Source organism: Phacochoerus africanus, chromosome 5 (assembly GCF_016906955.1).
Source record: "Phacochoerus africanus isolate WHEZ1 chromosome 5, ROS_Pafr_v1, whole genome shotgun sequence".
In the NCBI taxonomy this organism is placed as follows: domain Eukaryota; kingdom Metazoa; phylum Chordata; class Mammalia; order Artiodactyla; family Suidae; genus Phacochoerus; species Phacochoerus africanus.
The window spans coordinates 135,796,027-135,824,001 of NC_062548.1; the positions used below are offsets into that span (position 1 = coordinate 135,796,027).

Here is a 27,975-nt window from a genome sequence, read left to right on the forward strand (position 1 = left end):
TTCGGTTTCAATTCCGTAGATTTTCTTTTTCTTTTTCCTGGAAACTGGGTTTGCAGCAAAGCAAAATGGTTCCTACTTGGCTAATAGTGAAAAGGAATGTATATTTTAATGTGCTTTGCAGAAGCATTGATCAAAAAGGATCCTTCTCCATATAGAAATTAAAAGGATGACAGGAACTTAAGACCTCACTACCGTTGTTTGTACCTAACAGTTGCAATATTCAAAGATTTCCTTTTATACTTGGGACAAAGCCAAGAGCAATTGTGAGTAACAATTACGTGATGAACATTCTGGCGACAATACAGTGAAGAAAACGTTAGTTCTTCAGAAATAATACCCAGAAACACCGCCTTTTCGTCTAAGCACGCACCATGCTCCAAGATTCGGGAAAGGAGCCTTTGCGGGGAGCCCTGCGCTCCTGCTCGGGGACCCCGTGTTGGGAAGCACCCCCCACCCGCGCATCGCCGAGGCGGCCCCGCGGCCCCTGGAGAGGCCGAGCCCCGCGCTACACGTGCTCCTTGTCGAACTCGCAGAGGAAGTGCATGGTCAGGTGGCAGGCCACGTCGTTCCAGCCCCCCGAGGCCACCAGCTCCACGCAGTCCTCCTCGTCGTAGGCGTTGTTGGGCTCCCCGCTGCGCCACTTGTTGAAGGTCTGCATGGGCGAGCGGTCCGCGTAGACGAAGGTGCCCTCGCGCTCCAGGTCGTTGATGCCGATGAAGACGCGGGCCAGGCCGGCCTGCGCGATGTAGGCGGCCAGCAGGCCGTTGGCGGCCTCGTCCTTGGGCATGCCCAGCGTGCCGCCCCGGCCCTGGCAGGCCAGCTGCGCGTCCACGTACCTCTTCTCCTCCTTCACCAGCAGGTACACCTTCTGCTCCGTCTCGCGCACGCCGGCCACCGCTGCGGGGAGGCAGGGCTGGGGGTGCGCGCCCGCGGCTCCCAGAGGAACTGGGCGCGGCGCACGGGGTGGCCGGGGACCGTCCCCTCGGGGCCGCGCCCGCAGCGGGCAGGGACACGGCGCGGGGGGGAGGCGCGGGCGGGGCAGCCCCCGGGGCACATACCGTTTTTTAGGAACCTCAGCTCCGCCGTCAGCTGGGAGACCAGGTTGTCCATCTCGCCGATGGCCTGCCTCAGCTGGCCGCACTCGCAGGGGACGCCTGCGGAGACCAGGGCCGGGCTCAGGAACCGAGGAGGCGCCCCCTCCCCAAGGTACGAATGGGACTCAGCCGAGCCCGCAGGCCTTCGGGCCTGATGGGGAACCCGGACTTGATCCCAAAGGCGAGGCGGGCGGGAGGATGGCCCCGGGAGCGCCAGGAGCAGAGCGAGGTGCCCCGGTGTCCCTCTGGTCGTGGGGAGAAAGGAGTGGGGGTGCAGAGACCAGGCAGGGTGGCCCAGCGCCGGGGGGCATATGACAGTCACCAGGAAGACGGCGGTGGCTCAGGACAGTGAGGTGGGGAGAAGATAAGGCGTTTGAGGAAAGGGTGGGGACGGAACCACTGGTGTTGGATCAACTCTGCATGGCCCACGTGCCTCGGTTCGGGCGTTTCTCCCAGACCCCCAGAGAGGCCCCGATCCTCCGCCTGGGAGAGGCTCCAGGTGCTCGGGGACCTCCTCTGACCGTCCCTTGGCCATCACAGGATTTGGGGCCCAGCCGCATGGCAGCGCAGCTGGCCTCGGCTTCTCCAGCGGACCTGGAAGGGCCCCCCTCTCACCCCCGACCCTCCGCTCTGATGCCGCGGTGCCAGGGGCAGGGCTTTGCGCCTCCTGAGAAATCCCGGCGCGCTGCGTTTTCGGCCCTCAACCAAAGTCTGAACCAGTGCTTCAGTGTTTGACCCCGCCTTGCAGACCCTCAGCCATTCCCCCTGCCCCCCCCACCCTGGTCCCATCCCGTTTCTTCTTCTTCCCCCCCCCACCACAGTCACCAGCAGAAAGATCCCCACCCCCATGCAGGGTCCTTCCCACGTGTGGGCACCCGATCCCACCCTGGGCCTGGGTTGGTTTGTAACGGGCCTTTCCTCAGATCCACGCAGTCTCTGAGTTCACTGAGGCCTAGGGTCTTGGGTTTCTGCAGAGACGGGCCCCGTGCAAGCCTAACAGCCCCTCTGCCCACCGGGGGACACAGACACCACATCTCCGCTAGATCTGGTATCAGCGCCGTGTCCCCTGCAGTCACACGTGGTGGGATGCGCCCGGAATGTGCAGACCAGGTAGGAAGGTGTTTCCGTAACTGGGCCGAGAAGCCAGGAGAGCCTGAGTGAGGAGGTGGCTGGGACAGAAACAGGACAGCCTGGGGACAGCCTGGGAGATAGTCCGATGGGCAGGTGGTGGGGAGGCTGCTCAGGGACAACGGGACCCGGGGGGAGAGGGCAGAGGGACATGGGGTGGAGGTGAGTGCCAGGCAGGTGGGCGGGTTGGCCAGTGAGGGCTGCTGTGAGGCTGAACCCCAAGGAGCGGGGGAGCAGGGAGCAAGCCGAGCCCCGGAGAAAGCGGGTGGGAGCAGACGGCTCCTCGGAGAAGAGAAGAGGAAGGAGAGGGACCGGCCGGCAGAGAGGATGGGAGGTCGCCCGCGGCAGCCTCGGCACCAGAGAGGGAAGGGCGGAGCTGGGCCGGGGTCCCCCGCGACCTCGGGGGCGGGGGGCAGCAGAGCAGAGTTGTGGGGAGGTGGCCGCAAGCTCGTCCCGCAAGAGGAGAAAAGCCAGGAAGAACAGACGTGCTTTTCTGGGGCGCGCGGGGGTCAGAGGCTGGGGTCCGGAGGCTCCAGAGACGCGTTAGCAAAGGAGGAAAACGTGCTTTAGGACGCACGGGTCTGAGCCCAGTGGCGATGAGGTGTGCGGAGGTGCTGACCGCAAGTCCTTGGAGGTGCAAACAGGTGGGAAGCGGGAGGTTGAGTGCGGAGTAATCGGGACAGACGGGAGGGTCTGTCACACGCATACCGGTGTCCATCCCACTGCCCTTTTAGGTCGTGAGCTTTGCTTTTTAAAAGTGCAATTTTAAGATATTTTTTAAAAAATCCTTGGACCCTTGGAGTCCCCGTCGTGGCTCAGTGGTTAACGAATCCGACTAGCATCCCTGAGGACGCAGTTCGTTCCTGGGCCTCACTCAGTGGCTTGAGGATCCAGCGTTGCCGTGAGCTGTGGTGTCAGCCAGCAGCGGCAGCTCCAATTCGACCCCAAGCCTGGGAACCTCCATATGCCGCGAGTGTGGCCCTAAAAAGACAAAGAAAAAAAAACCCTTGGACGTTTTTATGCCATACCTGGTTCTCCACTAGGGCCAGGGGGTCCTATGTCACCAGAATCTCCTTTTTCACCTAAAAAAGAGAAGCAAGCCAAAGTCACCCAGCACGAATGGGACGTTTCTCCTGAGTTCAAAACGTCCAGGTGAGGCACTCCCGTTGTGGCTCAGGGGTAACAAACCCAACTAGTAACATACGGATGGGGGTTCAATTCCTGGCCTCGCTCAGTGGGCTAAGGATCCGGCACTGCTGTGAGCTGTGGTGGAGGTCGCAGATGCCACTCGGATCTGGTGTTGCTGTGGTGTAGGCCAGTGGCTACAGCTCCAATTCAACCCCTAGCCTGGAAACCTCCGTATGCTGCAGATGTGGCCCTGAAAAGAGAAAAAAAGAGCCCAGATGAACGCTGTCCTTTGTGCTGCGCGCAGCGTGGGTGTGGGTGACTGTCAGACCCTCGTGCTGTGCACAGTGGGAGGTGTTCTCTAGCTGATGGATTCCTCAGGCTCTGTTCACGTGACGTGGAACATACATCACGGGACCTCAGCGATGATCGGACGGTCACTCTTTAAATCGATTCTGGAAAACTGCAGCGCGGCTGCTGGAACACGCCGTCAGCCCCAAGGCCAGTTCTCTCGGTGTATCCTCACGACGACGACAAGAAGATGCAGGTGGGACACGTGACGTCAGAGACAGATGGACACCAGAGGTGAGCTTTCATCCAGAGGAGAGAGGAGGAGCCACGCTGAGGCGTGTGGGGTCACACAGGCAGAGCCTCCAGGACACCCGGGCTCCAGCCTCCGCCAGACAGGACCCGCCCTGGGCCGCGCCACCCTCTGGAAATTTCCATATGCTACAGGTGCGGCCCCATTAAAAAAAAAAAAAAAAAGAATCTGGCATTGTTGCTGCAGTGGCTTGGGTCACTGCTATGACCTGGGTTTGACCCCTGGCCTAGGAAGTTCCACTCACTCTGGGCACAGCCAAAAACTAAATAAATCAATAAAAAGCACATCCCGGCTTGTAGCCAATATCCACTGCACTCTTCACAGTAGCTAAAAGGCAGAAGCAGCCCAAGTGGCCCTCAGCAGGTGGACAGATAAATAAAAGGCCCATTCATGTGACAAAGCATCATTCCACCTCATGAAGGAAGGAGGTTCAGACACGGGCTCCATCGACGGAGCTTGGAAACATTACGGGAAGTGGAACGAGACCCAGCAGGACAAACATCGCCTGATCCCGTTTACGGGAAGCACCTAAGTACGCAAGTTCATAGACAAGGCAGATGAGCGGTTATCCGGCTGGAGGAGGGTGGGGCGCTGGTACTTGAAGAGGACAGACTTTCTCTTCGGGGTAGTGAAAACAACGTGGAAACTGACAGCAGTGACGGTGGACAACGTTGCACGCATACTTAATGTCACTGAAATGCACACTTAAAATGGTCAGAATGACAGATTGCGTAACTATTTTGCGAATTCTTTCCAGTTCTTCATAGCCAGCTCTAGGTCATGATATCTGCGTGCTCTTTTTTTTTTTTTTTTTTTTTAAGGCCACACCTGCATCATATGGAAGGTCCCAGGCTAGGAGTCGAATCTAAGCAGCAGCTGCCGGCCTACACCACCGCCGAGGCGACATCTGATCCGAGCTGCATTTGTGACCTACACCACAGCTCACGGCAATGCCAGAACCTCAACCCACTGGGCAAGGCCATGGATGGAACCCGAATCCTCAGGGACACTATGTCAGATGCGTAACCTGCTGAGCCACAACTGGAACTCCTGTGTGCTCTTTAACGAACGCAGGTGACAGCTGCTTCCCAGGATTCTCCAGGAGGAGCCACTGAGCTGGCCACACTGTCAATCACAGTCCCAGCCAAGGGCCCTTCCTGCCAGGGCCGGGCTGGGCCAGGGGGGGAGGTGGGGGGACCACTGGACCCACTCACGGCTCAAGCCCCCGGGCAGGGTGAGGGGCCAGACACTCGGGGACCACGGCCAAACTCCCTCCCGCCCCCCACCTCTCAGCAGCCTCAGTCTCCTGCTGGAGCACCCCCGACAGGACCTGTGGGGAGCCCTGCAGGAGGTTTCACGGGGGGGGGGTTCACCTCCCTCTCCCCCAGCCCTCGGGAGTCAGCATGGGCTCAGGATAAGCCAGGGCTCAGAAAACCTTCTCTGAGTGATGCTTCTCTGGCTGAGTGAGGATGAGGGCGGAGGAGCCGGATGATGCTGAGCAAACCCCTAACTGCCCCGGGGGCCTGGCCTCCCGGGCCGCCCACCCTCCAGGGTCATGCAGGGCAGACGAGGTCGCGTGGGCACTAGTGCCACTCCCCCCTGCTGCTGCCCTCCTGGAAACACCCCCAGTCTCAAAAAGGCTGAGTCACCCGAGCTGGAGGGCGGCAGACAGTGTTTCCAGAACGTGGTCCTTCTGTTGGTCAAATGGGGCTCCTGGTTTTCCACCCGGGCGGCATGTGAGCCCTGTGGGGGGGGCACTCCCCACCCCCCACCATCCCACCCCCACCCCCAGTGACGCAGTCAACTCTGATGGCTCCCGACACTGGGACAGACCTTGTCATGTGTAAAGAGCACAAAATAAACACAACCACCAGCCCATCACTCTCGCAGTAACGGGGGCGGGGGGGCCTGGGAGGGAACGTGAGCCAGGGGTGCTTCGGAAATACCTTTAGAACCAATGGGACCAATTTTTCCATGGCGACCCACGCCACCTTTCTGTCCTTTGTCACCCACGTCTCCTGTGGAAGCAATGAGATCACAGTTGGTTGATGCACAGGTCATGCAGCAGATGCGCACACACACACACACACACACACACACACGCATGCGCGCACGCGCACACACACACACACACACGCATGCGCGCACGTGTGCACACACACACACACACACACACGCATGCGTGCGCAGCAAGGAGACTGAACACGTTCCAGCTCTTAGCTTAATCTCTTCAAGGTCACGTGTGCACTGGACACCGGAAGCTTCTTCACGCCACCAGCTGTATTTTCCACCAGAAGATGCACCTGCCCTGCAGTCACACACACTGCAGACCGTGGCGGCCACCCCGACGTCCCCGAGTCCTCAGCTCAACCCAGGCACCTTCAAACAGCGCACTTCCAGCCAGGAGCTCCCCGGTCTGTGGTGTCCCCAGCCTGGGGCCAGGCCGAGGTCACAGGACGGAACGCAGGTGCAGGGGACAGCCTCGCTGACGCGGCCACACACGCGCAGGGCCAGGTTACACCCGCATCGGGCCCCGTGTGGGCCACAGAGACGTGCACGCAGCCCTCTTATTTGGTTACAGAAGTGACTCATGGCACAGACGGAGTTCACGGGAGTCAGGCGACTCCTGCCGCACACGGCATGTGCTGTGCGCAATGCTGGGGACACGAGCGACAGGCTTCCGAGTCTGCCGCGGGGAGCGGGCGAGAGGCAATCTGCCGTCACCCACGAACAAGCAGTGTGGAGGGAGAGGCATGGGCTCTGAGGAGGCCCAGGCAGGGGCCCCCAGTCCAGCTGGGGGCTCCGGGGGAGGGGGAGGGAGCCGGCAGCCGGGTCCGTGTCGCCGTGTCTCTGGTCACACGTGTAGGGGCCCACGAGTGGCAGAGACAGGCCGTCGGGGAGCACCGGCACCAGCTGGAGGTGGCTCAAGGAAGAAAGGGGGGTGGGGGGACTGCCCAGATCGAGGACCTCTTAGGGAGGCAGACGACAAAGCCCGAGTGACCGGCACGAGGCGCGTGGACGAGGGCGGGCCTGGATCCAGGGCTGGGGGTGCGCTTCCGGAGGGCAGGAGCGAGAAGGCGCAGAAGACGACCCACCAGATCCGAATCCCGGGGGGGCAGGAGAGGCGGGTATCCAGCAGGCCCCTGGGGGCTGGGGGGTGGAGCCCAAAGGCCACGACGGTAACCACCGTCACAGACCTGGACCCAGGGGCCCAGAGAGGCCAAGGCCCCCAGCGGGAAGAGCAAGCCGGGGACCCCGGGGGCTCCGCTTTGAGGAAGGAGCGCTCGCTGCTCTGGGGGGGAGGGGGCAGGAGGCACTGACACCTGTGCTCATGAGGAGCCCAGAGAAGCTGTAGGCCAAGGGCGGGGAGCCAGAGGGTCTCGGAGGGAGGGGCAGGCAGTCAGGACCAGGGGAGAAGAAGCCCGACCCCGGGTAAGGACAGCTCCTGCAGAGCCGGGCAGAGGGGGAGCCTCAGTCAAGTAACCGTCTCTGGGCTCCGTCAGCTGGGCCAGCTCTGCCCTCCCCTCAGCCACTTGGGACCTGGGACGGCCCTGCTTCAGTCACCTGACGGGCCTTCCAGGGTCAGCAGAATAGAGCCTTTCTGTGGTGAGTCATGACACCATTTCAACCTGATGGATTCGCTGAGCGTGCAATGGCAGAGCAGTGAAAAGGAAAAGAGACTCTTCAGGGACAGAACGGTTTTCAACCCGCCAGCCAACTCATCACCTTCGCTTAACAGGGCCAACGTCATTGATAAGCGCTGTCTTGTAGTGACACGGGCCAAAAACATGAACCAAAAAATGCCTGAGCTAGAAAAGGTGTGGAGCAAAGGGAGCCCTCCTACACGGTACCACATCTTCTGGAGATATAAGCTGACGCAGCCCCCGTGGAGACCCGCATGGAGGGTCTGCAAAAAACTAAACACAGACCCACCATACGGTCCAGCAGCCCCACTCCTGGGCATCTGTCCAGAGAAAACCCTAATTTGAAAAGCTACAGGGACCCCAGCGTTCACTGCAGCACAACTCACAACAGCCAAGACACGGAGGCCACCGAAATTTCCTTCAGCCGAGGAACAGATGAAGAAGTTGTGGTACGTACATACAACGGAATACTACTCAGCTATGAAAAGAATGAAATAATGCCTTTGCAGCAACGTGGATCCCTGGGCTTTGGGATTCGGGGTGGCTGGAGGGGCCGGAGCCCGTGTGCACAGGCCCAGGGGGCTCAGGCAGCCCCGGGTCTGCAGCCCAGCTCTGCCCTCCAAGGTGGACTCTCTCTGCGCCTCTGTTTTCTCTCTGCGAAGTGGTGTCCTGTCAGAGACCCCAGGCCCACAGTACAGGCCGCATGGAGTTTAGAGCTCGGGCCTGGGGGCCGACTGGTCCTCCCCTGCCGCTGGGCTGTGCCTCTCTGTGCCTTTCTGACCTACAAGTCGGGGCGATCAGGGCAACAAGGGCGCCACCTCGTGGGCGCTGCGGGAAACATGAGCACTGTTGGGGGAGCGTTAGGCACAGCGCTGGGACTAAGTGTCCGCCGCTGGAATTGTGGTTGAAGGCAGAGCCTTGGAGTCAGGAGGCTGCTTCCCCACCTGGGGTCCACGCCCAGCACCGTGGACCCCACCCGGACCTGCACAAACCCGCAGAATGAGGCCCCACCAGCCCAAGCACCAGAATCTGCATTCGAACACGCCCCTGAGTGGTCCCGGGCCCCAAAGCTGGAGCAGGATGGGCCAGACCCTGGGCGCGGCCCCTCTCTTGGCTGAGATTCCACCGTAACCCCCTCACTGGGGGCGCTGGGTGCAACCTGGAGTTAGCAGCAGAGGTTTTTCCATCTCTCCGAGAGAAATGAGAACACTGCCAGGTCCGGCGTGTGCCAGGAGAGCACGTTCACACGTCTCAATGGATCTCAGTCTCACGGTGTTAGTGCCTTTACCCCCTCTTAACGGGCTGAGTGTGGCCCCAAAACTGATACAGTAAAGCCCTCACCCCCGGTGACCGGGCCTTTCAAGGGGTCAGGAAGCATGCTGGGGTCACAGGGTGAAGGCCTCAGCCCGTCGGACTGCTGTCCCTGCAAGAGGAAGAGACACTGGGGGGGCACCGCAGGCCGAGGCAAGGCGGACACGGGGAGCAGACGGCCACGGCCTCCGACTTCCAGCCTCCGGAGCCGAGAGAAGGATCGTTCACCTGTGGGCTGCCCCAGAGGACGGCACACCTTCCCTCTGCCCCGGAAGAGAAGCTGGAATTCAGATGAGGGGCACCGCCCACCACGGGTCCCATAGCTGGCACCACTGGTGTCCAGGGATCCAGGGCCCCTCCTGCGGCAGGGCCAGGCCAGGTCCCTGCCCTCCACCTGCACAGCCCTGGATGAGTCACAGTCCCAGCCTCGATTCCTCCCCAGCAAAGCGGTGTCACACCTCAGGTCCCCCAGCACCCGACATCGCCCAGGGCTCTGGTGACATCCAGGGCCCAAGCCCTCATCCCTGCTGACCCAGCCACAGACCAAGGCTGCAGAGGCCGGGCCTGAGGGTGCTGCGGGCTCCTGGAGACAGGCAAGCCTCTCCAGACCCCAGAAGGTGGGAAATGGGGGCCAGCTCACCCATGAGGAGTCCCGGGCAGCCAGGCCTCTCCCACTCAGCCCTCACTGCAGCCTCCTCCTCGGGGCCCAGGCCCCAGGCTCTTGGACATGAGGAGACCTGGTCACACAACGCCTCCTGAGGAGCCCCCAAGAGGGCCTCTGTGGGGAAGGCTGGGGACAGCCGGGCCTGGGGTGGACAGAGCCGCCAGAGCTGCCATGACCATCAGTCACACTCCGAGGGAGCAGAGTGACAGCAGCCGCTACCTGTGGGTGCCTGCTGTGGGGTGACAGTGCTGGGCAACATTTGCACACATGCACAGGTGTACATATACATAGATGTGCATGGACATGCTCATACACATATACGCACCTGTGTGCACATGCACATGCACAGACTGTACATACATACGCATACATACAAATACACGTGTGCACACACGGGTACACATAAACACTATGTTCACATGTGTGCACATGTATGCATGTGTGTACATACATATACATATGCACATGTACCCCCCTGTGCACACATGCATTGTTTGTGCATACATACACATGTGCATGCACATACACATCCATATACACATATACACACGTAAATACAGATACACAGACTCTGCATACATATACATATGCATATACACACATGCACATACGTGTACACATACACATCATACTGCTGTATATACACATCCATATACACATGTGTACATACATGTGCACATATGCGTGCGTTGCGCACATGCATATACACAGACATGTGCATGCATATACACAACATACTATAGTAATATACACATATGCACGTGTATACGTACACACTATATTTACATATACACACGTGCATACACATGTGCACACATTTGTATTGTGTACATGTATACATGTATGTGTACATGTGTGCACACAGATATACACATGTGCAGATTACATATACGCATGTATTTGTGTATATACATATATACTGTATGCATGTGTATACATACGCATGTGCGTACACATAATACACACACGTGTACATGTACATATACATGTATGTGTGCCCGTACATATACACATGTACACATGCATATACCCATACATATATGTATATGCATGCACATACACGTGCGTATACACATGTGTACATGTGTTTATACATATACGCATTGTGCGCATGTGTACATATATGTACAGCTGCATGTGCATACACACATGTACACATGTTTACAGATGCATCTACATGTCTACACATACATATACACGTGTATGTGTACATATACACGTGTATACATATATACACATATACGTACAGACATATACATGCGTACACAATACACATATACAAATGTGTACACGTGCATATGCACACATACATACACAAATGCATGATGTACATACACATGCATGCATATGCGCACATGCATAAATGCACATACACATGTGCATACACATACAGGGGTGCGCGTGTGCACAATGCTCATACACATACACATATGCGGACATACCCATCTACATTCACGCATAGACACAAACACCTTCAAACATACAAACACACCACACACACGTGTGTGTGTACACAACCAGCACCAGGACCCCTGCACAGGAGAGGGTGCGGGCTGCAGTTCCTACCAGGACTGTTCTACCTCGGGGTGTGTTGGAGAAGAGAGGGAGGGGAACCACTGACTCCCCAGCTGTCCGCACACTCCACTCGGAGCAACCCAAGGTCGCCTGCATAGCTGACCTGCTTTAACTGCAGACAGTCCTCGGCACGGGCGCGGGACAGAAAAGCAGTGAGCCCGCAAACTACGGGTAGGCTATGGCTTTCCTCCAAACAGAAGCTTTCTGCAAAAAGCTAACACATGTCCCCTCCCCGGTTCTGTGGGACGATCGGCAATGCACCAGACTCGCTGAGATCCTGTCCCTTTAATTCCCCAGGGGGCTGGGACTGCTGTGATGCCCTTCTTTGCTAATGAGAAGTGTGCTCACACACGTTTGTCCTCTGGACACACACAGGAATGGGGGCAGCTCACAGCAGGCTGGTAATGCTTATTCATTTTAATGAAGCCCTCACACAGCCCTTTGAAGTGGAGACAAGGCGAATAAAAGTGCTTGGAATCCAGCTTCCTCAGCGATTTTGAACAAAGATGATGTGCACATTAGAGCCCAGAAAGCTGGTCGCTGACACAGGGTTGCCCTCCCCCTGGTTTGCCAGGAGGGTCCCCAGCCTGTGGGCCGAGGTGCCCTGGAGGCCTCTTACCTGAGTGTCTGGGGACCAAGACTTGAAAGCTGAGATGACATATTTTAGCAGGTGATGTCAGCAAAGCCAGCCCTGCACCGTGTGCACACAGCCATGCAGGCTAAACATGTGGGATCGCTCTCATTTCAATAAAGGACAGGGGACAGCAGGAAGGCTCCGCCACTGGGGCTGGCCTCCGCTACCCCAGGGAAGGGGCGCAGGCGCATCCTCCTCAGCTGTTCCCAGCAGGAGGGCTGCTTGGCGGCGTGACCAGAGAACCCACCCCCCACCCCGCACAAGGCACATCAGCCCCTCCCCCGCCACCAGCCCCACACGCACAGCTCGCATTTCGTGGAGGCTGAGATGAGGCAGGCACCAGGTCGGGAAGGGGGGGGGGGTTCCAGGTCCTCGTGACCAATCTGCAGGCCAAGACCCCTCAGCAGGCGGGCGTGCTTCTGGAGGACTTACTGCATCTCAGGCCGCACCCCCTCAAACCAAAGTTGAAGCTGCATTTTAACTCGAACCCCAGCTGGTCCCCATGGTTTGAGGAGCATCCTCGGACCAGAGCTGTCAGCACTATGGGCAGCAGGGAAAGAACCCGGCCAAGCCAGATTCTAGAAGTCTCAGCCCACAGACCCTTCTAGAACCTGGGGAGGGACAGGTGCCCACACACCTGACGCCCTCGGTCACAGACGAGGTCCCCCACAGGTTTCAAAGATATTCCAAGACAGAGTTCCCACTGTGACACAACAGGATCGGTGGCATCTCTGCAGCACCAGGATGCAGGTTCAATCCCTGGCCCTGGCACAGCGGGCAACCGTGGCTATAGGATCTGGTCCCTGGCCCGGGGAACTCCACATGCCACGAGGTGGCCAAAAAAGAAGAAGGAGAAAAAAGACATTGCAAGACTTTCAAGATATTTTCCAAACACTCGACTGAGGACCAGGTCCTTGAAGGGTCGTGAAGTCGCCTGTCAGGAATGGGGTGACAGGGAAGGAAGAGGACAGAAGGGTATGGAAAAGCCCCGGCGGGGGTGGGGGTGGGGGGCGGATTCTGAACCGTCTGGAGGGAATTGCTCACGCTTTTTCATAAACTAGCAAACGAGTAAACCTGAGCATTTAGTCTTCTTTAGTCACAGAGACTGTTACCGCTAGGAATGACGGTCACGAAATAAAACCAACGTGGCTAAAACTACACAGGGAAAAATTGTCATTAAGCAAAAACTGATGCGAGGTCCTCTCTGTACCATTTCGAGCTGATATTTTCAACCAGGTGTGAATAATGACTGTGATGGTAAAAGCCCAGGATGACAGAGGCGATGGGCGGGAAGATGGGAGGCAGGTAAGAAATAAAATTTTAAAGCCGCTCAAGGAGTCTGGGAAAACTTAGACGGAAGAAAATGATTCCAGTGAAAATAATTTCCAAAAAATGAAAATCAAGTGAGAACAGTGTAAGTGCACTCCCTCACCATGACCACGGGCTCAGGGTGGCTTCACGCTGCCCCCTGGGAAACATCCCCGCAGCCTCACGCCGACATAGCCAAATTAAAAAAGCCCCCGGTGACTGAAGGGGGCAGGTGGAAGGGTTGCTGTTTGCGGCCGCGGGAGGGCCCCCCTGGAGTTCAGTGCCCGTGGGGGAACAGCGTAGAAGCAGGAACGAGGCAGCCGACGGAGCCCGGACTGTACACCAGGCCTGCTGTTGTCAAGTTGTCACTGTCATCCTTTAATTAAACAACTGGGAATGATTCCGACCCGAGCACGTCGTTCCTTTGCCTTCACGGGCTGGAACCTAGGGTTCGGGGTGCACAGGGGGTGTGGAGAGGGTCCCCACCTCCCCACCCCCCACCCGGGGACGGGTACCCAGATCCAGCCCGATGCCTGCTTAGGAGGAACAGAGCGGATGCTGAAACCAGGCCAGGCCCGACCCCCGCCCTGCAGCTGTCGCTGTCGCCGTCACCGCACCTCCCGCGCAGCTGCCAGAAGCCCCGCTCCCCGCCCGGGGACAGACCATCAGCTAAAAGCGGTGCGCGGAGTGGGAAGGGCCCCGGCCCCCGGAGCCGGGGTGCAGGACGGAAGGGGGCCGGAAAACGCTGCAGACCTGCGGCGTCTCCCCGCGGCTGCGCAGCCCCGCGCACGCCTGCCTGCAGCTCTGCCGCCCTGGACCCGGCGCAGCTCGACCGCGCGGCTGCAGCGCTGCAACCCGCGCTCGCAGGGGCCGGGGTGCTGCCGTGCTGACGGGGAGCCGGGTCGGCACGTGGGATGTCGCCACCAGAGCCTGCAGACCCCCGCGGCCTCCGGCTAAGCCGACCCGGCCAGCAGGCCCGGCCACCGCCACCGCCACAAAACGTGCCAACATCAAACACGGAGTGCATTCTCGTTGTCAGGAATACGGAATAGGAGAGGAGAAAATGCAAAGAAGAATTTAAGGGCGTTTCCATCGTGGCTGAGTGGTTAACGAACCTGACTAGCATCCAGGAGGACGGAAGTTCGATCCCTGGCCTTGCTCAGTGGGTTAAGGATCCAGCCTTGCCGGGAGCTGTGGTGCCAGTCACAGACGTGGCTCGGATCTGGCGTGGCTGTGGCTGTGGCATAGGCTGGCAGCTGCAGCTCTGATTCGACCCCTAGCCTGCGAACCTCCATATGTCGCGGGTGCGGCCCTGAGAACAAGAAGAAAAAAAATTTTTTTTAAAGGAAAACTGCTGTGGCTCGGGGTCAATCCCTGGCCTGGGAGGTTCTGCACACTGAGGGTGTGGCCAAAAAAAAAAAAAACAGAAAAACTTCAATGTCCATAATCCTACAACCCAGAAATGTCTACTAATACTTTGATATATTTCTTTCCCATCCGGTTTCGGTGTCCTTTTGTAAATACCTTAGTCAATCGCATGTCTGCTCTCATATCCTAATTTACTCTCTTACGTTCTATCAGGCCATGGCCAGTCTGCTTCTTAAAGATCATCCAAAAAATGCCTTCATAGTGCCGCGGGTTAAGGAGCCGGCGTCGGCACTGCAGCAGCTCAGGGTGCTGCCGCGGCACAGGTTTGATCCCTGGCCGGGAACTCCCACAGGCCAAGGATGTGGCCAAAAACAAACAGAAAGCCAATCAAACAAACAAGATCACCCAAAAAAGGACATTTCCTAGATTTCTACACGACAGCCCCACGATTCAACCATGGAAATACATCCCACTGGGGTTGATTTGTTCCCTATACTCCACAAAGTAGCAAAAAAACAGGACCAAAGCGGTTCTTGGCTCTGCCGGACCCCAGCAAGTTCAGCAATCAAGCGCTGCGCGCCTCCTGCACTGGCGGACTTGCCGTGAGGCAGCTGATGGGACCGGGAAGGGCAGGGTCTGAGCTCCCTCCTGCCCTCGCCCCACACAGGATGCCAGCGGGCGCACGTGGCCCCGAGTGCACTTTGAAGGTACAAGGATGGTGGACATGCATTAAAATGACTTTACAGCAGAAAAAATGCTCACCCTAAAATCGGATGTTACATCGAAAAAATTTAATATACCTTATAGTTACAGCAAAGCAAAAAAAAAAAGAAAAAAAAGCCACCCCCCCCCGAAAGGAAACATACCGAAATGAGTGGTTACTCCGGGTGGTTTTATTATGGGTGACTTTTCTTACCACTTTTAGATATACACACATTTTCCACCATGAGCACACATTCCTGCCAGGTGTCAGAAAACCTTGAAACAAGGCAGTTTCCTTTTGTTTGTTTGTTTAAGATCACACCTGCAGCATATGGAGGTTCCCAGGCTGGGGGTCACATCGGAGCTGCAGCTGCCGGCCTACCCCACAGCCACAGCAACGTGGGATCCGAGCCTCACCTGCGACCTACACCACAGCTCACGGCAACACCAGATCCTTAACCCACTGAGCGAGGCCAGGGATCGAACCCGCATCCTCATGGATCCTAGTCGGATCTGCTTCCTCTGCACCCCAGTGGGAACTCCCCCAAGGCCGTCTCTTGATCCAGCCCAAGTCCCGCAGCCTTCTGTCTCCATTTACCCGCAGGGCCCACGTCTGTGTCCCCACTGGCTCGGGGCTCCAGGGGGCCTCCCCAGGCCTGCAGCACCTAACGGCATTCGAGCTGGGAGTCGGTGACAGAGAACACGGCGGCGAGCCTGTCCCCCCGCCCAGCGGCCTCCATCCTCGTAAGCGGAGCCGGACGCTCCTGCAAAGGCCTTTCTAGCCACCGTGCCCTTGAACTGCCCTTCGGGAGCGAGAAGAGGGACTCATGATGAGAGAGGTGAGAGAGCCAAAGGTCGGTGATACTGGATGAGGGAGATGAGAGAGGAGTCAGGTCGTCGTGAGAGGAGGCCTTTGCTGCCACCCGTGCGCGGGGCTCCAACACGGTTACGTTGAAAAAACCAGCAAAACGGCATCGCGGAAAGGAACCTGCCACCAGTTCTGAGATACTTTTGCTGCAACCCAAGAACTTTACGTAGCACTCAAGTCCCTGTGTGCCCCCCGCCCCCTCCTATAGTTGAGAAAACAAACTCAGATGTGACCGCGGAGCACCCCCCCGGCCAGCTCTCCTCGTCGTGCGCAGCTGCGCGGCGTCTGCCAGCCACCCCCCCCCCGGCCCCCACCTCGCTTCCCACCAGGCCTCCCGGGACGTCACTCCCTCCTAAATTTTTGGTTTGTCTTTTGGTTTGTTTTTTGTTTTTGTTTTTTACCTTTTTGACATATGCAGTCCCGGGCCAGGGATCAGATCTGAGCCACAGTTGCAACCTAAGCTGCAGCTGCTGCAAAGCCGGATCCTTAACCCACTGTGCCGGGCCAGGGATCAGACCTGTGTCCCAGCGCTTCCAAGACTCCTCCAATCCCATCACGCCATAGCAGGAACTCCAGGGATTTTTTGGGGTTTTTTTTTATGGCCACACCTGAGGCATATGGAAGTTTCCAGGTTAAAGGCTGAATCGGAGCTGCGGCTGAGGCCTACACTGCAGCCACAGCCACACTAGATCCAAACTGCATCTGCAAACTGTACCACAGCTCGTGGCAACACTGGATCCGTAACCCACTGAGTGAGGCCGGGGATCAAACCTGCATCTTCAGAGAAACAATGTCGGGGCCCTTAACCCACCGAGCCATGATGGGAACTCCTCCCACCCTTTCAGCAAACACAGGCAGCACAAAGCACAAAACACGAGCAGGCGGCTTGGCGAGAGCGGGAGTCACGGGCCCCGGGAGGAGAGCCTGAGCACCTAGAGCCTCTTCCAAGCTCCTCCTTCCACTCCTGGCCACGTAGTCTAAGGACGGACACAGGGTCGGGTCCAGAAGAGAGTACCCTTCACATCAAGAAAGAAAGGAACCCAACAAGAGGGTTTTCTTTCTCCCCATGGCCACGCCCACGGCATAAGGAAGTCTCCTGGGCTGGGGATCAAACCCGCGCCTCCCCAGGGACCCAAACCACTGCAGCTGGATCCCTAACCCACTGCGCCACAGAGGGAACTTCCCAAGAAGAGTTTTTTTAACAAGACAGAAAGGCAACACCCAAAAAAGGAAAAAAAGAAAGAAATACAAATGACTCTTAAACACACGAAAAATGAGCAGACGTCATTGCTAACGAGAGAGGCCAGGTTAGAACCCCTCTGGTGGGGCCTGTCACAGCCTGAAGCCTGTCAGCCTTCTGAGGCAGTGGGGACCACGGGGCTTCCTGTGCTTCAATAAACAGAGGGTAACGGATGCGATCCTTTCAGAGGGCAACGTGCACCAACCGTTGGAACACACGTGCGCTGTGACCTCCAGTTACGCCGCCAGGAATTTAGCTCCACGCTACACCCGTGCACGAGAAAAAGGACATTTACCGGGTGACTCTGCAGCAAAGGCCTAGGCAAATGAAAACGCCCAGTAACAGGACGGCGGTGAGATAAGCACGGATGCCTCGCCGCTGTGTGGAAGCAAACCCTACGCGTCCTCCTGCAGCGCGACCTCCAGGTCCACTGTTAAGCGGAACGAGGAAAATGCTGTACAGACACTGCACATCTTTCTGTACAGGAGCAGGGAAGGAAGCAGATCACAAAATCCGTCTGATACTTTGTCAGATGAATCAACCTAACAGCGGCTGGTGGGGACTGGGTTTCTAGGGGGCAGGAAGGGCACTAGGCACTGTGAATAATTTCTGTTCCTTTGGGGAGTTCCCGTGGTGGCGCAGTGGTTAACGAATCTGACTGGGAACCGTGAGGGTGCGGGTTCGATCCCTGCCCTTGCTCAGTGGGTTAACGATCCGGCGTTGCCGTGAGCTGGGGTGTAGGTTGCAGACACGATTCAGATCCCGCGTTGCTGTGGCTCTGGCGAAGGCTGGCAGCTGCAGCTCCGATTCGACCCCTAGCCTGGGAACCTCCATGTGCCATGGGAGTGGCCCAAGAAATGGCAGAGACCAAAAAAAAAAAAAAATTTCTGTTCCTTTGGAATTTTGGGCCATGATAATCATTGGTTTATGTATTTATTTATTCTTTTTTTTTTAGGGCCACACCTGCTGCATAAGCCAAACTCGCTGACTGTACATTTCAAAAAGGGGCTCCACATGAATCACAGCGAAAATGAAAAGGAACAGGGTATGGGCTTAAAACATAATGCCCTTTATCTGTGTTGTTACAGTAACGTCTTTCAAAGTGGAAAGGAGAGTTCCCGGGTAGCTAAGGGGTTAAGGATCAAAGGTTGTCACTGCTGTGGCGAAGGTTCCATCCCTGGCCTGGGAACTTCCACATGCCATGGGTGTGGCCAAAAATATTTATGTACTGGGAACCGCCTAAGTACGATGTTGGGGGCTGGCTGGGCCCGGCCGGATAGCTGGACACTGCACCCACCGAGCTGTGTGTAAGCCGACAAAGCGCTTCCGAGACAGCTTTTGCGACCTCGGAAACTTAACAGTAGAACAAGTCAGTCTATCCTAACGGTGACGTCTACTGACACGACCGTGTAAGTGCAGCTACTTCCCAGGTGGCATCTGTGTCTGAAAGCTGCAGGGCAGCCCAGGAGGCAGGCGGAAGGACACTCTTTTACTCATAAAGACCCGGTGACTGGAGGCCAGTCAGCCTACACCGGGGAACCAGGGTGTAACCCTCAGTGCCCCACTCAGCGCCGGGCTCTGTCCTGCGTGCTGTTTGTGCCCATCTCCGCTCACACACCTCCGTCTGCTCACGCCCCCGGAAGCTGCGTGCACACCCGCATAAGTGCGCTTGCAGGGGGAGCAATCACAAACCGCCCCCTTGTGCACACCAGGCTGGGGAGAGGCGGAGCTGGGTCTCTGGGCAGGAACCACCTCCTTATGCGCCCCTCCCAGGAGGTACCCAGTTTCCAGGCGCCAGCGGGGTGGGAGCCGAGGAGCCCTGGTTCCAGAGCCCTCTCTGCGCCCCGCTTCATCCCCGAGACCCGCACTGCTGTCGATTCCTCTAGAGTCCCCCCGACACCGCCTGCCCTCTCCCAGCCCCCGCTCGCTCGGTGCCCTCGGGGGCCCAGGGGCGGCAGGTACCTTTCTCTCCTGTGGGGCCGACTCGTCCAGGCCGTCCCGGCGCGCCTTTTTCCCCCTTCTCGCCAGCATCGCCTGTGGAAGAAGTCACAGGCCGTTAGGCCCTCGCTCTGAGCCGGGGGCTCCGGGGTCTGCGCGGAGGGATAGCAGGAGTGAGCTTCACACATCTGCGCCGCCAGCCAGGCCCCCCCCCCCCCCGCCCCCCCCCCGTGCTCCCCCGGGTTTCAGCCCTTCTGCCAGACCCCACCCTCCACGGAGGGCTCCTGCTGCTCCTGGTCTGTTTTCCGGCCTCTGCTTTCCTGTCCCACCTGCTCCCTTCGGAGCCACAGCGGTCCCTCTGCAGTTATCCCCCTGGGTCCGCTCCGGAACCCCCGGGAACCGCCCTCAGGTCACCGTGAAGAGAGGAAGTGTCCCCCAGCGTCCTCCCGGGGCCGAGTCCCTGCGGGCCTCTCTCGCATCCGCCTTGTGGACCATCCACTCGGGAAGAATAAACCTGCACAGCTGTTAGCACCCCTTGTCCCTTTGGCATGAGCCCCCCTGGAGGGCACACCTGCTTGGGGGCAGGGTCCTCCCGCAGCACGGGGACACCTGTGACCAGGTGACACATGCATCTGTTCATTGGCCAGGCGTGCACTGCTCGCAGCCTGAGCCCCAAGCTCCCCAGCCTTCATCACGGATCCTGACCCTCTATCAGGACCTTCGTCTAGTCTCTGCCTTATTTTTTGTATTGTTCAGAACCGAAACGCGGAAACAGGCTTTTTATTAAGTCTCCCAGGTACCCCGCACCCTTAGCGTGACCCAAATCCACCCGTGGTTTTCCCCAGAAGTGAGTCTCTCCTGTGCACTTTCCTGCTTCTGCTGTTGACACCTCGCCTCTCCCAGACTCCAGGGCCCTTGGGTGGTCTCGGCTTTCCTGTCTCCCTCTTTGGATAAATGCAAGCACCTGCCCGGCCTGCAAACCATCACCAGCCGCAACCCTCTGCCATGTCCCACTCTTGCTCAGGCCTCGGGCTCAGCTGCATCGCAGCTTTGGAGTGGTGGACACAGAGCCTGCCCTCACTGCCCAGGGCAGGAGACAGGGTCGAAGGCGACGGCGGGGACACCTGCAGGACAGAGGCTGCAGGGCGCAGGGGACGGAGCCCTGACGGGACCTCGAGGCCCCGCCCCAGCCTCCCCAACCCTCACGCGAATTCTCACCAGAACCACGTTCCTAAAACACAGCGCCCGTCAAACTTCCCTTCTCAGAGGAGATTCAGATCCACCAGCAGCCCGTGGTGTTGGTGGTTATAGATAATGTTCCATCCTCCAGCTGCTCAGCACCGGGCCAGCGCCCGGACCCCGGCTTCTCTCACACGCTGCCTGCCGCCCCGCCTGGGTCACCAGCCCACCTGGGCACCTGTTTGCCTTCTCACCTGCCTCTCCGAGAAGCTGCTGCCGAGCGCCCCCCCCCCGTCTCCCCGCTCCCATGTCGGGGTCCCTGCTCTAACACCTTTCCGTGGGCTCCTCTGTGCACCTGCCCCAAGAGTGGGTGCTGATGCTGACACGCGGGGCCTCCCCAGTTGTGCGCAAGGCAAACACTCAAGAACACTTTCATTCTCCGTAAGTCTCTGCACCTCCGCTTGGTGAGAGGCCTGACCGAGCTTACAGATCCCCCAGTGAAACTCCCCACACCGGTCCCCTGGCCTAAAGGAGGCTGCGTTCCATTTAAATCCCGGTAAACACGAGACAAGCAAAGCGAGTGCCAACCAAACCTGAAGTCAGGGCTGGCGTGTCACTGCCACCCCTGCCCCAGCCGAGGCGGCTCCACGGAGCCACTGTTGAAGGGCGGCTGACACGCCTGGCACCTGCATGGGCCTTTGAATCTCTAGGTCCTTCTCGATTGTTTTCCTGACCTTTTCAAAAGAAAGGACATCATTACAGTATCAATATCTGGAGAAGCAGGAAGTGCCCACTCACAGACTGCTCTCACCTTCGGGAATCAGCAGACATTGGAGAGGTACGTACCCACGTTATGAAAGAGGAATGGCACACAGGAAACAGAACTCATGAGGCAGCTCTGAATATTCTCATTAAGACAAGAGGAAATAGACATCTGTGGACAAGAGCAAACAGCAATGGAAAAGGGGCCAGCCAGGGACCTTGGGCGTGAAACGGATTTTTGAAATAACCTGTGCTCTGGATAGGCTGCGTAACCGAATGGCCAAGGATAAAAGCTGAGGCGTGAGACAAAAGATTTTAGGATGAAGGATTATTTACGATGCGGCACGAAGAGAGCAGAAGCTGCGGGTGTGAAATTATCAAGTTGAGAGAGTCGGCAGTAAACACTCCCAGATCCCAATATCCATCTTACGAGAATTCCAGGAAAGGAGCATAGACACTGACGCCTTAAGAGCTGCGAAGACTGAATGGCCGTGATTTCCTGGCGCTAAGGAAAGGGCAAGAAAGGGCACAGCGCACGTGCCCATAGAGCGCCCGCGGGGAAAATGAGGGGAAAGAACTCAGAGGTGTCAGAGCCACACGCAGAGCCTCAAGGAGAAAGAGAAGATTCTACAAGTGACATCGCGAGGAACAGGATGTTTTTCAAGGCTGCAACCATGTGAATGGGAATCAGATGGACACAGAATCCGCATTCGCAACACGGGGAACAAGACCCAAGCGAGGCGACAGCTTCCACGGAAGGACCATGATTTAGACTCTACGATCAGAAAAGGCCTCCCTGGCGAAGGGGCTTTTAACGGAGTCCCGCTGGACCAGGGAGATGCAGCCAGGCAGAGGGAGCGGAGAACGGGACACCTGGGCAGGTGAGGTGGGAGGAGCCAGAAGGCTGGGAGCAGACAGCGCTCGGACCCTCGCTTATGGCCCCCCCAACGCCACCCAGGATTTAGGGCAGGAAATAGCACGACCCAGTGCCTGCAGGATGGTAAGAATAGTCTGTGGAGAATCCAGGCTGGAGGCTGTCACCGTCCCCGCCCCATCTCCCCAGGACTGGGAGCCCATCCTGCCAGCAGCATCCCCCAGAGCACACGGGAGAGCCTGACCCCAGGCCTGCCCCCAGCACTCGGGGCAAAGTAAGGCTAAGCACGCCCGCCAGACTCGTGGACTAAGACAACTCACAGCTCAACTCAGGCATTCACACGGCCTTCACGGATCCCCACAATTTAACCTCCCCTCCCGCCCCATGGCAAGGACCTCGTCCACTTTACAGATGGAACCAGGCCGGCAGACCAGCAGCAAGCCAGCTCTCACCCCCCGCCTGACCGCATGTCCTGAGGCAGCAAAACTCTAATCAGAGAACAGCAGCGCTGCCTGCCCCACTGGACCTTCCTCCTGGACGAGAAAGCGATGGCACAGCCGCTGGCCTGACATCTTCTGCCTCAACTCCACCTGCTTCCACCGCCAGCTCCCAGCTGCTCAGACTAGGTTTCCAGCAACCACCTGTGGCCAGAAGGTGCCCGAACAGCCCAAACCTTGCCTTGTGTCCCAAAGACTCTCCCGACTGAAGCAGGAAGAGGACTTGTGCATCGTTTGACAGTAAGACTTTTTATTTTATTTTTTTCTCCCAATTTGTAGGGCTGCACCTGCCATATATGGAGATTCCAGGCTAGGAGTCAAAGTGAAGCTGCAGCTGCCAGCCTACACCACAGCCACAGCAATGCAGGATCTGAGCCGTGTCTGTGACCTACACCACAGCTCACAGTAACGCCAGAGCCTTAACCCGCTGTGCAGGGCTGGGGATAGAACTTGTGTCCCAGCGCTCCCAAAAAGCCGCCGATCCCCTTGCGCCACAGCAGGAGCTCCTGAACTCTGGTTGTTTAGAAGCCCCAGACTGGCTCTCCTGCCATAGATGCCTCTCCTCCACCCCTGCCCCTGCTGCCCAAAATAAGCCCCAGAACAATGAAACTCCTCCTGTTTCTGGTCAGCCCAGCTCATCACAGGGAAGGAACTGACACCCCACGTTTCTGCGTGAGAACGAGCAGGCGCCCAGGGCGATGGGGTGAGGACTGAGCGTGTCTGTGACCCTGCAGTCGTGTCACGGTGAACCTGCTTATTCAAGCATCGCGTTGTCGGTCCCTGTTTGTCAATGATCCCTCAACAAAGCTGCAAACTTTATTTTTTTTTTAATTTTTTCTTTTTAGGGTCACACTCATGGCATATGGAGGTTCCCAGGCTAGGGGTTGAATCAGAGGTACAGCCACCAGCCTACACCACAGCCACAGCAACGTGGGATCCGAGCCACCTCTGTGACCTACACCACAGCTCACAGCCACACCAGATCCCTAACCCACTGAGCGAGGCCAGGAATCAACCCGCGTCCTCACGGTTACTAGTCGGATTCATTTCCCCTGCGCCATGACGGGAACTCCCTGCAACCTTTAAAAAGAACAAGACATCCAGATTTAGGAGCTTTAATAAATATAACCAGAAGTTTCTCCAGTAGAATTGCTGCTTTGGGAGTTTCCACTGTGGCACAGTGAGTTCAGAATCCGACTGCAGCAGCTCAGGTTGCTGCAGAGCATGAGTCCGATCCCCGGCCCAGTGCAGTGGGTTAAAGGATCCAGCACTGTCACTGCTGCAGCTCAGGTTCGATCCCTAGCCTGGGAACTTCTGTGCACCAAGGGTGCAGCAAAAAAATCAAAAAGTTGCTGACTCTTTGAAAAATAATACATGCCCCCAAGAGGAGGGGACAGAGGGGCAGAGTGGGGTCAGGGACCGGAACCCTCCCTTCTGCTTTCAGCAGCACAAGGCCCAAGGGTCAAGCTCACCCCCCAGGGTGGAGGCGCCTTGACTCTGTCTTGAAATTCCTTCCGACTTTTGAACAAGGAGGCCCCGCCTTTTCACGAGCACTGGGCCCCCCAAGTTACCGAGCAGGTCCTGCTTGGGAGTTCCGAGGTCTGGGGCCTCTTGCCCATGCTCGGCAGAAACTGGAGACTTTCTGAGATGAAAATCCTCCCCACGTGCCAGTGCCCCCCCTCCGGTCCGAGAGGCGGCTTGGATCTGGGAGAAGGAACACGGAGCCCTCGGGGGCCCGCGTGCGAGCCAGGGGCTGACTGGGCACAGACTGCCCTGAGCCTCGAGTGGCCGCACCGGCACAGAGGGCCCGTGAGAGCATCTCATTCTGGGGTCGCTGGGGGTGGCATCTGCAGTGCCCGGGACACACCTCAGTGGCCGTCACAGGGGCCTGGGGAGAGGGCGGAGCTGCAAGCGAACGGCCAGTCTCAGAATTACAGAATCCCTGCCCGAAGACGGCGTGGCCGCTGTGACGTCCGAGCTTGGCCTCCGACGGGGCGGATCTGCCCGCGGTCAGAGCCCGAGCCGGCCCCGTGCCCCGGGACGGCGCCCCACCTGCCCGCCGACCACGGCCCGGGAGGCCCACGTGGCCGTTACCTTTGAGGCCGGGGACGAGGATCTGCACGGAGCAGGCGTCGTCCGCCGTCTGCTGAGGGCGTCCGGCTCGCAGCACCGACAGGAAGGCCAGGCCGACCAGAGCCAGAGCCCTCTTCATCCTGAGCCCCGCGGGACACTGACTCCTGGAGGAAGGAAGGAGGGAATAAACAGTGACGGGAATTCCGAAAACCCGACAGCCCGTGACAGTGTGCAGGCCACGCCGGCCGCCCCCTCCAGGGGTCAGGGCGCAGGGGTCCTGGAGCAGCGCCCGGCATTTGCTGCATCTCCCTGTGTCTGTCCCTCTCTCTCCTCCTTCCCTCTCTCTCATCGCTCTGTCTTTCTGTGTGTGTGTGTGTGTGCGCGCACACGCGTGGGCCTCTGTCTGTCTCTGTCCCTCTCTCATCTCTGTGTCTCTGTCTCTGTGTCTCTGTCACTCTGTCTTTGTCTCTGTGTCTGTCCTTCTCTCTCTGTTTCTCTCTGTTTCTGTCTCTTCCTGTCTCTGTCTCTCATCTCTGTCTCTCTCTGTCTCTCTGTCTCTCTCACCGAGACAGAGATTCACATGGAGACGCCCCACTGACCACACAGTCACAGTGTCACCGTCTGGGAGGCACTGCTCCAGGAGCTTCTCCTGCTTCTTCACCTCCTAAGCCGTGTTTCCAGGGACGTGAAAACTACGACGCTCGGCCACAGAACCAGAGCTGTCCTGCAGCGAGGCCCCGGCTGCCCACGTGTGGTCACAGACGTGACCCTGCAGGGCGAGGTGGGGAGAGGCCCCTTCACCGTGTCGGGGACCGTGACACTCAGGTGACCCTCTGCAGGTCTGCACATCATTCCAGCGTCATGGTCAGGAACCCGGTGGGGACCCTCGGTCACAGCTCGGAAGTGGTGGCGAGGGGGCTGGGACGGAGACCTCCGGACGCTGGGACGCCGCTCTCCCACCCGCCTGTCGGCAGCAAAGGAAGGCGGGTGCTCGTGTCCCGGCAAGAACGGGCTTTGGTTTCGGTTACGTGTGCACTGCGGGTGTCTGGTGCAGAGAAAAGGCGCCGATGTTTGTGGACCAAACGCAGACACGGTCCTCATTTAGTCCCCCAGCCACCTTGTGAGGTGCAAGGTCCCTCGTTTCAAGGGCGATGAAGATGCCATGAGAGGCTGAACAGCCTTTCCAGGTGGCCGCTCGCGCGGATGTCAAAGCCACGGAAAAGAGGAAAGCGCACCCGCAGCCCGGGCCCACACGGGCTGGGCCCCCTCCATCCCCTTTGTCGGAATTTTGTTGTATAAACGGGGAGACCCCGGTTCTGCCTGGGTCTCTTTGAGGACAACGCCCTTATCTCTGGCTGGGCCGGGAGGCCCAGACCCTCCCTCGGTGAAGGGGGCCAGCTTTTCAGAGAGGAAAGGAAATTCGATTTGGAATTCTTAATAGAAAAACATTATAAGAATGAAATAGGCAATGAAAAAAATGCAACTTAATTGGCCAAACATATGCCATCGCCCATTTTCATTAAGTATGCGCAGTGGGGCCCAGCGTCTTAGGGGTACCGGGTTCCACAAATGCCCGTGGAGAAGCACAGCCTCGCAGGTCTTCCTGGCCGACCGACCTCCCCCCGCCCCGCCTACAACCTGCCTTCCTCTGGTGACACCAGCCTAGCAGCCAGGGGTCAAGGCGGGGGTGGGGGTGCCAGTGACACCTGTGTCTCGTCCAGTTCTGGAAGCTGGATGACCCCCTGCCCCGAGGAAGGTGGCCCTGTTTGCCCTTGAAAGTTGCCCTTCCCCCAAACCTGGGACCCCCACGACTGAGCCTGAAACGGAGCAGCTGGGCATGGGTGCCCATGAGCTGGTCTCCCGCGGCCCCACCCACAGGGGATCGGCCAGGCCCCCCGAGCCCTCACTGGCTGGTCAGGAACGGGGGGCTTGCAGCCACTTGTGCCCTGGCTGGGAGTCGGGAGAAAGTGCTTTGCCCCTTTGAATGCGTATGAACTTAACAGAGCTTGACAAGTCACCAAGTGACTGCCTCATTGTGGGTCGGCTACGGATCCACTAAGCCTGGGGATTTGGGTGCCTGATCCCTGGGCAGACCCCACCCAGGAGCGGATCCCTCTGCACCCAGCTCCGGCCTCGGCGCCTTCAGGACCCTCCATCCCCACCCCCGCCTCGGCTGCTGGTTCCCAGCCGTCCTGCCCCCACCTCCCCGCCACACAGCGTCCTACCTGAGGCGCACACCACGCAGGGGTGTCCCGACCGCCCTGGGACACGGCACCCGGGGCCTCCGGGGTCCCACACGGCGGGCAGCGCCTGGCCGTCAGACCTCCCAGCACATCAGGCGGGGGGCCGTTATCTGCAAACAGCTTCCTGTTTGAGAAGCATCCGCCGTCCTGCTGAGGGCGGGGAAGGGGAGTGTGGGAACGTGGAGACAAGCGATAAATACGTCAAGGCTCCCGGGACCCTCCTGGGGACGCCCCGTAACTGTGCACCCCAAGTTCCCCAAACAGCCCCTCTTTATCCATCTTTGCTGCTCCTCTCTTTTCTTGAAAAATTAAGCACGAGAATCGTGGAAAGTCGGTGGCAGCTGTCACCTGGCATCGCACAGCAGGGAGTGAGCCCAGCCCACACGTTTTTTTCCACATGGGCTTCCCTGCGGAAGCACAAGGTCTCCTGCGCTGCTTGTTGAGACCTAACCCGCGCGAGACCCCAACGCCCTCCTCTCCCTGGAGTTTCCTTTAGGGCAGCACGTGCACGTCCCCGTCCCAGGAGGCGCTGGGCAGATTCGCTCCCAAGGGGCTCTCATGCAGGAGGAGTCCTTTAAGACAAAGATACACATACAACTGTGTATGTGTGTGTGTGTGCGTGTGTGTGTGTGTGTGTGTGTGTGTGTGTGTGTGTGTGTCCCATCCTCACCATCCACCCTGTGAGGGGCACTCAGGTTTCTGCACCTTCACGGTGTGAACATTGCTGCCATGAACCGAGGAGAGCAGCCAGCCCTTGGAGGGTCTGCTCCCTCTGCCGACCCTCCCAGAAGTGGGGCTGCAGGATCACGTGGTGGCTCCACTCTTAGTTTTCAAGGCGCCTCCTCCATGCTGTTCTCCATGGTGGCCGCACGCGTTTACGTTCCCACGCTTTCCCCACATTTCCCGCCTCCTTTTTTTTTTTTTTTTGGTCTTTTTGCCTTTTCTAGGGCTGCTCCCGAGGCATACGGAGGTTCCCAGGCTGGGGGTCAAATTGGTGCTGTAGCTGCCGGCCTACACCCCAGCTCACGGCAACACCGGGTCCGTAACCCGAAACCTCATGGTTCCTAGTCGGATTCGTTAACCACTGAGCCGTGACGGGAACTCCTCTCTGCCTTCTTAAAGCCCGGCGCTCTGAGAGGGGACACGT

General features: G+C 58.2%; 1 protein-coding gene across 1 annotated transcript; it reads right to left on the minus strand.

Annotated features, from left to right (window-relative positions):
- On the minus strand, nt 1-27,313 carry COLEC11 (collectin subfamily member 11). Its single transcript, XM_047782709.1, has 7 exons — nt 26,811-27,313; nt 24,607-24,749; nt 19,225-19,296; nt 5,895-5,966; nt 3,251-3,304; nt 1,059-1,154; nt 1-897 (listed from the first exon to the last, which is right to left on the minus strand). The coding sequence occupies exons 2-7, from the start codon at nt 24,722-24,724 to the stop codon at nt 506-508; spliced, it is 804 nt and encodes a 267-aa protein (XP_047638665.1). The 5' UTR covers nt 24,725-24,749; nt 26,811-27,313; the 3' UTR covers nt 1-505.
- Nucleotides 27,314-27,975: the final 662 nt, after the last annotated feature.